Source organism: Drosophila willistoni, assembly GCF_018902025.1.
Source record: "Drosophila willistoni isolate 14030-0811.24 chromosome XR unlocalized genomic scaffold, UCI_dwil_1.1 Seg8, whole genome shotgun sequence".
Classification (NCBI taxonomy): Eukaryota; Metazoa; Arthropoda; class Insecta; order Diptera; family Drosophilidae; genus Drosophila; species Drosophila willistoni.
In genome coordinates this window covers 634,123-647,370 of record NW_025814059.1, presented here as the reverse complement: position 1 = coordinate 647,370, position 13,248 = coordinate 634,123, and the positions used below count along the sequence as shown (strand labels likewise).

At 34.7% G+C, this 13,248-nt stretch overlaps 1 protein-coding gene across 1 annotated transcript; it reads left to right on the top strand.

Annotated features, from left to right (window-relative positions):
• The first annotated feature begins 2,148 nt into the window (after positions 1 to 2,148).
• On the top strand, positions 2,149 to 6,890 carry LOC6645764 (toll-like receptor 6). Its single transcript, XM_023177711.2, has one exon. It carries the CDS (start codon positions 2,173 to 2,175, stop codon positions 6,751 to 6,753), a length of 4,581 nt encoding a protein of 1,526 aa, XP_023033479.1. The 5' UTR covers positions 2,149 to 2,172; the 3' UTR covers positions 6,754 to 6,890.
• The last annotated feature ends 6,358 nt before the right edge of the window (positions 6,891 to 13,248 follow it).

Genomic DNA, 13,248 nt, shown 5'->3' with positions numbered 1-13,248 from the left:
TTTTTTTAACGAGTCCTTTTTGGTTGCTCTTTTTTTTGTTAATTGTTCTGACTGTTCCGCTTCGTCTTACACGACAAAAAAAGTTGTTATTGTTGAAAAACAGAAAAGGCGTATGAAAATGTCCTTTAAGTATAATTTTAAAGAATTTTATTCTCCAAATGTCAATGACAATAAGCTCAGGTTCTTGTAATTGTGCCTACATTTATTTTATTAATGGCAAGCAAAAAGTAGTAAAACTTCATGAAATTTAGTCTGAGTGTCTAATTATTTAAAATATATTTTAGTGCAGTTATTGACATTTTACTAATTATTTTAATGAATTGGCATTTTTCAAGTGTCATTTTGAAGTTGATTATTCATTTAGTTATCTACACTATTCAATATTTAAGGGAATGGAGTTTAACAAATGTTGTGAGTTGCTTAAGTGTTCGATTTAGATTTGAATAGAATAAGACTAATATATAACTGTAGGCTTAGTTATTACCATAATTTCATACATTCCATTAAAGTTAATTTTTATTAGTTTTAATCACTTGAAAGAGTTTAAAGAATATATTAAACCGAGCTCCAAACAAATTCGACTTAATCTTTGTATTTACCATTTGTTGCTTTGAGATAAATTATACATATCTTTAATTCTAAATGAAATAGTTGGAAACCTTAATTGAGTGTGACAAAAGTTAGTAAACTTTCAATTGAGGAATGAGCTAAAGTGATAATATTTTTGATAAATTTTTCTTTGCGTTTAAATGACAAAGTTAAAATGTTTTGAATTTTTCTTTCAAAAAGGTTTTCATTTTTATTCACAATTAAGTCTCGTTTTAAATTCAATTTGTTTAGTAAAAACAAATGGCAAGCTGTGCAATTGTGTTTACTTTTATTTTCACATTCCAAGCAATTTGCTGTCAATTCAGATGACTTTTTGCAACACACACATTTGTGTTAACTTGTCCCAAATTTAGAGATAATCGTTAAAAGCCTCTGCCAAATGATGATAGCACATGAACAAGGACGAACAGGAGAGAATGTGGTGGCAAGTAAAGGCAGAGAAAAAAAAACACAAACACTTTAATTAAAATTATTATTGTAATTTAATGGAATGTATGGAATTATGGTTTTTATGATGAGCCAAAGACACACACCAGACACACATGTGTGTGTGTGTGTGTTTGAACTTAGATATATAAATGTACATATATAAAAGTAAATTACTTTGGTCCTTTCGGCTTTTGCCATATATTTTCATTATCAAAACAGAGAGCAGAACAGTCCTTTGGACAAGCAGTTACAGTAACAAAAAAGTAAAAAAAAAAAAAACAAAATCGGGAGAACCAGAAAAGCCGAAGTACAAGATGAAATTCTAAGAGGCGATGGCAGGATAAAAAGGAGCGTCGCCAGCTGACAGATGCTGAAAACATTCGATGAAGATGATTTTCAATTGCCACAAAAGGCCACAAAGAGAAGGAGCCAGAGAGCCAAAGAGAGAGAATTTCCCCGTGCATTGTGCACGAGCGACCCTCGGCTCAACAAATATCTTGTGCTCGGCCATCTCTTTGGGCTCTCCGTTAGCTATTTAAGTGAGAGTTGCGCACGTTGCGGCAGTCAGTCAGTCTATAGTCAGCTAACGGAACGGACGTACTTTCAAATGCCGCTAAAGACACTAATAATAATAATAGCAGTACATTTTTAAACCAAAAAAAAAAATACCCCCCCATACAACAACAACAAAATACAATATTAAACCAAACTCAAATGAAATTGAAAATTAATGCACAAAAAAATATATCAAAAATCCATATATAAACATTAAAAAATCGTAAACTAGTTGAAAAAGGAAACGCGTCGTGTAAAAGAAAAACAAGAAACGTAACCGAAAGGAAATTTCAACTTTAGTTTCAAATTGGCAAAGTGTGTCCAAACGAAAATCGCACCAAAAAAACAACCAACACACACACACACACAAACACGAAACGCAACGAAAATGTGGCTAAAGATATAGAAAAAGTTGAAAAGTTGTAAAAATGAACAATTGATACTATAAATTTTTTTTATTATTATTGTTGGTAGTGTGCCACAATATTTTTTTTTTTGTTTTTGTTTAATTTTCATTCGGTTTAACCTACACACACACGCCCATCGAAAGTAACTGAAAGAAACGAAAAAGAAACCAAAATGTTGTTACCATTTGGTTATCTATTGGTGCTATACGCCTGCTTGTCTCCAGTTGTCATTGTGCAGTCTGTTAGCCAGGAGGAGCAGCAACAACAACAGCTGCAACAGCAGCAGCAACATCAATTGCAGCAGGAGCAAACGCGACTGGCCAGCAAACATCAACAGCAGCAGCAAACCCATTCAAATGCCATAATGGGTGAGGCTGGCGTATCAAATAATCAACTTATGCAGCAGCCAGCAAGAGTATTGAGGCCATTGAGTGGAAATGGCGGTGCTGGTGGCATCAATGGATTCGGTGGCGATGCGTTATACGATGCCCCCGATGATTGTCATTTTATGCCTGCCACAAATGCTGGATCTTCGGCAGCGGCCATTGCCCTGACATGTAATCTACGGACGGTGAATAGTGAATTTGACACAACAAATTTTAGTGTGATACCCTCAGAGCATACGGTGGCATTGCATATATTGTGCAATGATGAGATTATGGCCAAAAGCCATTTGGAATCACAATCGTTTGCCCATTTGAATAGGCTACAGCAATTATCGATACAATATTGCAAGCTGGGCAAATTGGGGCGACAGGTACTCGATGGCCTAGAGCAATTAAGGAACTTGACCTTACGCACTCACAATACGCTGTGGCCATCGCTGAATTTTGAAATCGAGGCCGATGCATTTGGTGTAACAAAACAATTGGAACGTCTGGATTTGAGTTCAAATAATATTTGGTCATTGCCGGATAATCTCTTCTGTTCGCTCTCCTCGTTGGCATCATTGAATATGAGTGAGAATCGTTTGCAGGATGTCAATGAATTGGGTTTTCGTGAGCACAGCACTAAGGATATGGATCTGGGCATGGAAACGTCAACGCAACGTAAGGCATACACAAGTTGCTCATTGGATTTGGAACTATTGGATGTGAGTCACAATGATTTTGTAGTGTTGCCAGCTCAGGGTTTTGGCACACTGCGTCGCCTTAGGGTGTTGGCTGTTAATAATAATGGCATATCGATGATTGCCGACAAAGCGTTGAGTGGCTTGAAAAATCTACAAATTCTTAATCTCTCATCGAATAAAATTGTGGCATTGCCTACCGAATTGTTTAAGGAGCAAGCGAAAACCATACAAGAAGTCTATTTGCAAAATAATTCGATAAGTGTTCTAAATCCACAACTCTTTTCGAATTTGGATCAACTACAGGCTTTGGATTTGTCAATGAATCAAATAACCTCAACATGGATTGATCGCAATACATTTGTGGGTCTAATACGTTTGGTTTTATTGAATTTATCGCATAATAAGCTATCAAAACTTGAGCCGGAAATCTTTAGTGACTTGTATACACTGCAGATACTTAATTTGCGTCACAATCAATTGGAGAATATTGCAGCCGATACATTTGCCCCCATGAATAATCTACATACGCTGCTGCTCAGTCACAATAAGTTGAAATATTTGGATGCCTATGCATTGAATGGTTTATATGTGCTATCTCTACTCTCATTGGATAATAATGAATTGATTGGTCTGCATCCGGAGGCATTGAGAAATTGCAGTGCTTTGCAGGATCTCAATTTGAATGGTAATCAATTGAAGACCATTCCATTGGCATTACGTAACATGAGACATTTGCGTACTGTTGATTTGGGTGAGAATATGATTGCCATGATGGAGGACACTGCCTTCAAGGGATTGCATAATCTCTATGGTTTGCGTTTAATTGGCAACTATCTGGAGAACATTACAATGTCAACGTTTCGAGATTTGCCAAGCTTACAGATTTTGAATTTGGCTAGAAATCGTTTATCGTTCATTGAACCGGGAGCCTTTGAGATGACATCGAGTATACAGGCCATACGTTTGGATGGCAACGATTTGAGTGATATCAATAATTTATTTAGCAATATGCCCTCATTGCTATGGCTAAATATCTCTGATAATCGTTTGGAGAGTTTCGATTATGGTCAAATTCCGAATACCCTACAATGGCTGGATTTGCACAAGAATCATTTGAGTCATCTAAACAATCGTTTCGGCCTGGCCAAGGAGCTAAGACTGCAGACACTCGATGTGAGTTTCAATCAAATTCAACGCATTTCACCCCATTCCATACCAAATTCCATAGAGCTATTATTTCTCAATGATAATCTAATCAATTCGGTGGAAGCGGATACTTTTATGCATAAAATGAATCTAACTCGTGTTGATTTGTATGCCAATCAATTGACTACTTTGGATGTCAAATCTCTAAGAATTTCGGCAGTGAGTGAACATCGTGCACTGCCAGAGTTCTATATTGGTGGCAATCCATTCATTTGTGATTGCAATATCGATTGGCTGCAGAAAATCAATCATCTGACATCGAGACAATACCCAAGGATAATGGATCTGGAGAGTATCTATTGCAAATTGCTGAACAATCGAGAACGTGCCTATGTATCATTAATTGAGGCAGAAGCCAAGCATTTCCTTTGCACCTACAAGACGCATTGTTTTGCTGTCTGTCATTGCTGTGAATTCGATGCCTGCGACTGTGAGATGACCTGCCCCACCAATTGCACCTGTTTCCATGATCAAACCTGGTCCACCAATATTGTGGAATGCTCGGGTGCATCGTATACCCAGATGCCACGACGTGTTCCCATGGATACCACTGAGCTGTATATTGATGGTAATAATTTTGTCGAATTGGCTGGACATTCATTTTTGGGACGTAAAAATCTAGCTGTTCTTTATGCCAATAACTCGAATGTGGCCCATATCTATAATAATACATTCAGTGGCTTGAAACGTTTAATGATTCTCCATTTGGAGGATAATCATTTGGTTACACTGGAGGGACAGGAATTTAATTATTTGGAAAATTTACGTGAATTGTATTTGCAATCGAATCGTTTGGAGACCATTGCCAATGGTAGTTTTCAAATGCTAAGAAAACTAGAGGTACTACGTCTGGATAATAATCGTTTAATACATTTTGAGGTCTGGCAATTGTCATCGAATCCGTATCTAGTGGAAATCTCACTCTCATCGAATCAATGGAGCTGCGAATGTTCCTATTTGTCACGTTTTCGTACTTATTTGGCCCAGCATACGGAGCGTATTGTTGATGCCTCGCAGGTCAGTTGCATCTATAATAATGCCACCAGCGTGCTAAGGGAAAAGAATGGCACCAAATGCACTTTACGGGATGGTGTCGCCCATTATATGCATACGACAGAGATTGAGGGATTGCTGCCCTTGCTCCTCATTGCCACATGCGCTTTTGTGGCATTCTTTGGTTTGATATTCGCCCTGTTCTGCTATCGCCATGAGTTGAAAATGTGGTGGAGTTTGTATTTTGCTGGTGCCACGCCACGTCTCGATAAGGATCGTCCGTATGATGCATACTTCGCTTATAGTCTGCAGGATGAGCATTTTGTCAATCAAATTCTGGCCATGAATTTGGAAAGTGAGATGGGCTATCGTTTGTGTCTACACTACAGGGATGTCAATGTGAATGCCTACATAACTGATGCTCTAATCGAGGCAGCCGAAAGTGCCAAACAATTCGTTTTGGTGCTATCAAAGAATTTCCTATACAACGAATGGACCCGTTTCGAATACAAGTCGGCCCTGCATGAGCTAGTGAAGCGTCGCAAGCGTGTTGTATTCATTCTCTATGGTGATTTGCCGCAACGGGATATAGACTTGGATATGCGACACTATCTACGCACATCTACCTGCATCGAATGGGACGATAAGAAATTCTGGCAGAAACTTCGTCTCGCCCTGCCGGCATCGAATAATAAGTCAAGGAATTCGGCCATCAATATGGGACCGGCAAATGGCCGGATCTATGCCGATTGTGCGGCAGCCGTCAATAACTATGCCACCATCAATGAATGCTCCCAAACGGTACGCAGTTGCTATCGTCCCATACCGACATCGGCATCGGCAGCAGCAGCTGCCTGTAAATTTAATACCATGAATCAGCTGAGCCATAAAAAGCAACAGCAACAGCGAGAGCAACGTGATCGGGATATGGGCATGGCCAAGACATTGGAATCACAGCGTCGCAGTCATCATGAGTATGCGGTGCCCAGCTATTTGCCAGTAGCAGCAGCTGGAGGAACTACAAAAATGAACTACAACTCGAATACAACAACCAAATCTGGAATATTAATGCCGCCATCATCATCACATATTGGCGGCGCCTCATCGGCTGGTCTGCCCACCAGTTTTAGTTCGAATTTTGTGCAGCCGCCACAACAACCACTGACTTTACTGCCGCCCACAACTGGAGGAGGAGGAGGAGGAGTTGGACTTGGAGTTGGAGGTGGAGGCGGCGGCGGCGGTGGCATCAATCTCATCAAATCATGCAATTGTCATGCCACAGCCGCAGCTCAAGATGATCTGCTCTGCGGTTGTGGTGGACATTTGGCCAATGGTGGCGAAGAGAGTGTCACCCAAAGTAGCGCCACCATGAGCAGCAGCTCAAATAATAGTCGTCAACCCGAATTAACGCACTACGAATCGAATTTGAGTCTTAATGATATGCCCCTCGACAAGCCGCCTCTGCATGATCTGTGGGCGTAATTATACTATTAAAAAACAAGCAAAAAAAAAAAGAAAAAAAAAAAACCAAAACATAAAATACATAATTATAAAGCATAAATTAATTCTTGGTTCAAAACAGACTGATACTTTTAGTTGAAATATATATATATATATTTAAATTATTGATTATCAAAATGTATGTAAATAGAGCAAACGAAAACAAAAAACAAAACGAGAAAGAAAAATCCAACCCAACAACAACAACAACAAAAAACACTCTAAGCAAAAACAAAAAACTATCATTTTATGATTGTAAAAAAAAAAACAAAAAACAAAAACTAAAAACTACAACTAAAACTAAACTACTAACACCTAACTTAATTAATTAAACACAATTTTTTTTTGTCAAAGATAATATATATTTAAAATATTTATATACATATATATATAATATATAAAATAAATCTAGGGCCTGTACATAGATACCGATACATACGATATATATAAAAGATTTAAAACAAATAAAAAGCAAAGAATTATGATGAATGTTTAATTGGAAATGAAAAACGATTTTATTTATTCGAAATGTGAGAGAGAGAGACCGATATTAGAAGATTTAACATAAAACAAAATTTGACAAAAGTCTTAAATATTTGTCATTTGCCTGACTGACTTTCACTCTCTCTCTCCCTTGCTCTCATTATCCTTTCTCTTTCTCTCTCTCTCTCTCTCTCTCTCTGTCTATCTGTGTGTCTCTGTGGCCTAAAGCCAAGTTCAAATAATCATAATAATAATAGTAATTGAACAAACTTATTTGACCAATACATTTGCAAAACGTAATCTCTTCTAAAGATTGATTTGTCCTCAAGCTGAGAGAGAACCAGCAACTAAATGCTAATACAAATACAAATACAAATGGAAAATACAAATTTGCAAAATTATTGTGTGAATTCGGCTTTGGAGTTAGCCTCAAAACGAAAATGGTTTAAAAAATCCTTAGCAAACAAACAAAATAAAAAGAAAGTAGCGCAAAAAATGTTTTAAAAAAATATTTGTACATTTCAAATAAATCATCATAATAATATTAAATGTCTGACAGCTCAACGACGAATTGCAAAGATATATGTTTGCACATATATCTGTTTATAAATACATGAATTGATAGTAAATCATTCACAGACGTGTACAATGAATGAAAATGCGATAATGATGAGCAGAGGCAGTCCATGGCCTGCACTTGATAACAATTAAGCTCGAAACCAACCGCAACAAAACGTTAAAAAAAAGGAGAAGAAAAGAAAAGAAACAAACAAAAAAAAATTAATAATACAGCATAAAAAAGCAATCTGACGAACTGCAGAGACCATAGATGAGAGACAGAGAGAGAGACAAAGAGAGAGAGACAGCATACTCGAGACAAGAAAGAAATATATGACAATTTTTTACTTTACATTTTATGTTTTATTTCCTATATAAATAAATTAATTTATATAGTTTATAGATTGCATTTGTTTTAGTGTTATTTTTTTTTTGTTAGTTGCTGCTTATGTTTACCCATTTCATTAAGGATATTCCCACAATTTTAACCAACTGCAGTAAATTCATGAGCAAAAAAATAATAATAATAACCAGCCAGAAAACAAACAAAAAGCTGACCTTTTTTTTTGTTTTCGTTGTATTTGTTCATTTTGTTGCTCTGCATTTATTATTATTAATATTATTATGTTGTATCGCTGGCTGCTCATACAAAGCATTTAATGAAATTATTTAATGGCCTGCCATTAAAATAACAAAAGGCGAACCAGAAACAGAACCAGAAGCACCAGCAACAGCAGCAGCAATATTATTGTTGATTGAAAACCAGGACAACGGACAACAGAGAGGCAAAGAGAGATCCATACCGAGACCAATGGACTGACCGACGGAGACAGAGAGAGAGAGAGAGAGAAAGGGAGATGAAATATTTTTAAAACAAACAACCAAATACACATGAATAAATAATATTGTACATATACATACATACACATCTATATATGTATATATATATAATATATATATGTACATATATATAGGATATATATATATATATATATATATATATATATCTATATATATATATCTGCATTGTATTTACAACTGCAAATAAATTAAAAGCGCATAAAAAATGTTTCACAGAATTTAACAGAAAAAGCGAAAAAAAACAACAACAATATACATATAAAAAAAAGCAAATACCAAAAAAAAAAAAGCGTAAAACAAATAAAGAAAGAAAAACGAACAGAAAAAAAAAGGAAACTAAAGTGAAGAAGAAGCGGCAAAGCTTAAAAAAAACATCAGAGAGATACTAAATAACGAATATTTACTAGCATTTAAATTATACAATAAAACAGAAATCAAATAGTTTTTTTTTCTCGCTCGATAAGCTAAATTTAAAATCGAATTACAGCAGCAAACAAATGAAACAAAAGAATATACATATATGTATGTATGTGTATGTTATATACCTATGTATGTATATGAAAAACCAGGACTTTATATGTATATGCACGACTTATTTGGGATCGATTCAAAAACTCTCAAACAATCTTCATTCAAAAAAAGGCCACAAACAAAAAGAAACTTTGACCCAAATTTAATAATTATTGCCAAAGGACATAAAAGGCTGAATGAAAATTTGTTTAAATCGATCTCAATTAAGCAGTGCCTTGGCAAAATCAACCATAAGAAAACCAAAAAAGGAAGCGAAACAAAAAACTTTGGCCCAGCCGAAGTTGTTTATACTCTTGCAAGAGATGGCAAAATGGATTAAAAAGTGAATTACAAAATTCCAACTCAAATCTTAAATTGTATCCCAAAAAAGATTCAAAGAAATTCAACAAATGGCAATTGAATTTCAATGAAATCTTCACAGCTTTTCAAAACAAAATGTTTTCCAGAGAGATTGAAATAGTTAAAACAGATTGAATAAATATATATCTAGTTATACATTGTCGTCTTCCATAGATGACAAATAGCTAGAGAAAATGTACAATGTCCTTCTATTGCAAGGGAATAGCCAGCCAAGCCAAGCAAAGCCAAAAAAAAAACAAAAACAAAAACCAAACAAAATACCCAATTTTTCAAGCTCCTTTAAGAAAAAAACAAAACAAAAATAATAAGTACGCAAGTAAAATACAATTTAAAGTTTAATCACTTTTCATTCGCCTACTCCTCCCACTTTCATACTAACACACACAAACACATACACACGCAGATTCACACACAGATTCACACACACTCCCAGCAATACACAAACAACGAAGGATGAAGCAGCATAAGATACTTTATAAGATATTTTTGTGTTCCTAAAAATGCCATTTATGCAATTAATAACAATTTATATATATACAAAAATATATATATATACATATATATATATACGAAAAAAACCAACAACATTCGCAACAGCAAAAAATGAAAATAAATATATATATATATGGAAAACAAAAAACACAAAATCTAAATAATATTAATAAAAAAAAAATAATATGCAAAAAATTGTGCAAGTTTTTTTTTTTTTTTGTATTTGTATTTGTCCTATTTGTTAATCATTTCGTTTTAGATGATGATAAAATGAAAGCATGGCCCATTATTTAGTATGTAAGTCGAATAATTTTTTTTTCCGATTATTATTATAATTAAATAATCGCAAAAAGTGTGTGTCAGTGAGAGATAAAGATATAGAGAATAATAATATAAAAACAAAAGAAAAAACACGAAAAACGATATAAGAATTGAAGAATAAGAAAGAAAGAGAACAAGTCAAGCAACAATAATAAACAAATTTATTTCAACAATTGAACTTTTTGGTATAAATGCAAAAATTGTTTCATTTTGGGGGGGGGCTAGTATGTAAATATATGTACAATTAATTGTTAGAGGTAAGTAGATGGATGGACTCACAATTGTCTAAACTTTCAGGACATTAAGATTCAGTTCTAGTTTATTAAACTTTTCAAGCTTTCTGTTGAAATGATTTAGAATATGGCATCTATAGAAAAATGATGAAGAATATGAGGCTTAAATGAATTGAGCAATTCATTTTCATGGTCTACGCCTTGCCTAAAATTAGAATTTCCGACTCGAATTGCATTATATAATGTAGTAAGCAGTAAAAAAAACATTTTGTTAAACATAATGAACTGATTTACTTGTACTAGTAATGGGTAATAAACTCTTGCCTGATTGTGACGCCTTTGTCTCTTCCTCTCTTTCTCTCTTTCTCCCTCTCTCTGTGTGTGTGTATGTCTCTTTGGATGCCACTTAACGCAACCGCAATTCATATTCATATGGAAAGTACCATAAATGTTCATTCCGTTGACCAACAGCAGACTCATTGTCTCACTGTCAGTCCGTCCCCGTTCGTCCCTGTGTCCTTCTGTCTGTGCGTCTCGGCTTGGAGGTGTCGACGATGGTGGCAAAAAGCGAGCCTGTTGATGCGGCGGCACGCACTTTTACATCAGAGCATAAAGTAGAAACGAGCAGAGGATGAGAGTAAAGGAAGGAGGAGAACAGGATAACATGAACTATGCATGCAGCTCAGCGCCAGGATTAAGCCGAGTACACAAACACACACACATACACGCACATGCACATACTCATCCATACATGTACATGTACACACAAAATTTAATTTCATATAATTGCTTTTTCGCAAAGTCCATTTAAATTATAATGCCTGCACACTGGGTGAGAAAAAGGAAGAGAGAGATAGAGAGAGAGAGAGGGGCTAGAAACCAAGCGAACAGAGAAATAACAGGGAGATGTCGTATGCGGGGGGAGCTGGGAGGTGGGGGCTATTGGTGCTCTACCATTGATGCAAATTTATGGCATACGCAGACACAGTCGAGTCGTCGGAATGGCATTCCTTTGATTTAATGTTTACCAGCAATTAGACTGCATTTTGCCCATCATCAGACCAACGACAACAACAATACCAACAACATTCAGCCACACTCCAAAAAAAAAAAAAAATAAAACAACCAAAAACAAAAACAGAAATAAAAAAAAACCAAAAATTTTACATATATGTATGTATATTAAATAATTTATGGAGGAAAATATTTGGTTGTTGCTTTTGTTGCATTACTTTATTAATGTGCCAACGCAATTAGTAAAATTTGTCAGTTAATGGCAAATATAAATAATCTCTCAAATTTTAATGCATTTTTAGCAATAAATACAAAATGCGAAAGCTCATTAATAAATTGCTTAAATTAAAAGCAAAACGAAAATTAATTGCATCACTTGAATATTGGTCGAAAATTACTAAAAAAAAAGAAATAGATGAAACTAAAAACTAAATAACTATATAAAGTTTCTAACTAATTAGGCAGCGGTATCCAAACTAAATATTTAAAAGGTCAAAGGCTATACATTATTATTTATAAATAAATAGATTAAAAAACTTTACAATTTAATTGAAGAATGTATTAATTGAAAACTAGAATGACAGTTGGATAAAAATTATTAACTATTCAATCAAATTTTATGAATTTGGTAGATTGTGTTACAATTTTTAACACCTATTACCTAATAAAACAATTACCTTTAACTTGTTAATGTATAGAAAAGAAAACTCTCAATGGATTGTTAACTCCAGATTGGCCAGATAAAACAAAGAAGAGGAGACTTTTATCAAAATTTGTAAATAATTTTACTTAATCTTTGACTACTTCAAATTCAATTATCTCAACACTTTTTGTAAGAAAAAAAGACATTAAATTGTATAAATATTAGATAATATAGAGAGATATCTATTTGCATATATAATAATTTTGAGAGGGTGATAAACAATTTAGTTTTTAGTATCCCATTTCGGTGTTAATTATGGAAATGTGTGCTTACTTTTGCTTAATTGTGAATTATAATCGCATAATTTGTTGTGAGAAAATGTGAGTAACAACATTTTAATACTCCCAAGTTACACATAAGGCACAAACACACATACATTTTCACCCTTCTCTCTCTCTCTCTCTATCATTCGTTTACTCTAACCCCACTAACCACACTTAGATTTTTTTTCTCCTGTTTTAGTCCCCTATTCACTGACTGTCGTTATCCTTTTTTGAAGTCGTTTGGTAACTGTTCTCAATAAAAATCTCATTCGCTGACGCATAACTTTTACATTTAATTAGTTGTATTATCATCTCCCTTGTCAGTTGCTAATTGCTTTATTACTGCTTTTCTTCCTTTTCTTTGCTTTGTTATTCTCTCTATTGCCCTTACTTTCCGCTTTTGCTTATCCTTTTTGGTATTTTGCTGTCGCAATTTTATCTTATTGTGTCCTCCCGACGACAGGTTATTGATTTTCGCTCTGTAAAATTGCTAAAACAAAAACCTCCTCCTTCTCCAAAAAAAAAACTAAAAGCGAGAAAGATGAAAAAAATCTGCTGCCATCTAAAGTCAGCTGGTAATTCATAAACCTTCTGAACATTGTGTATTTGACCTACATATGCTCGCTGCTTGACTCTGAATCTGCGTTGACTCCTTGGG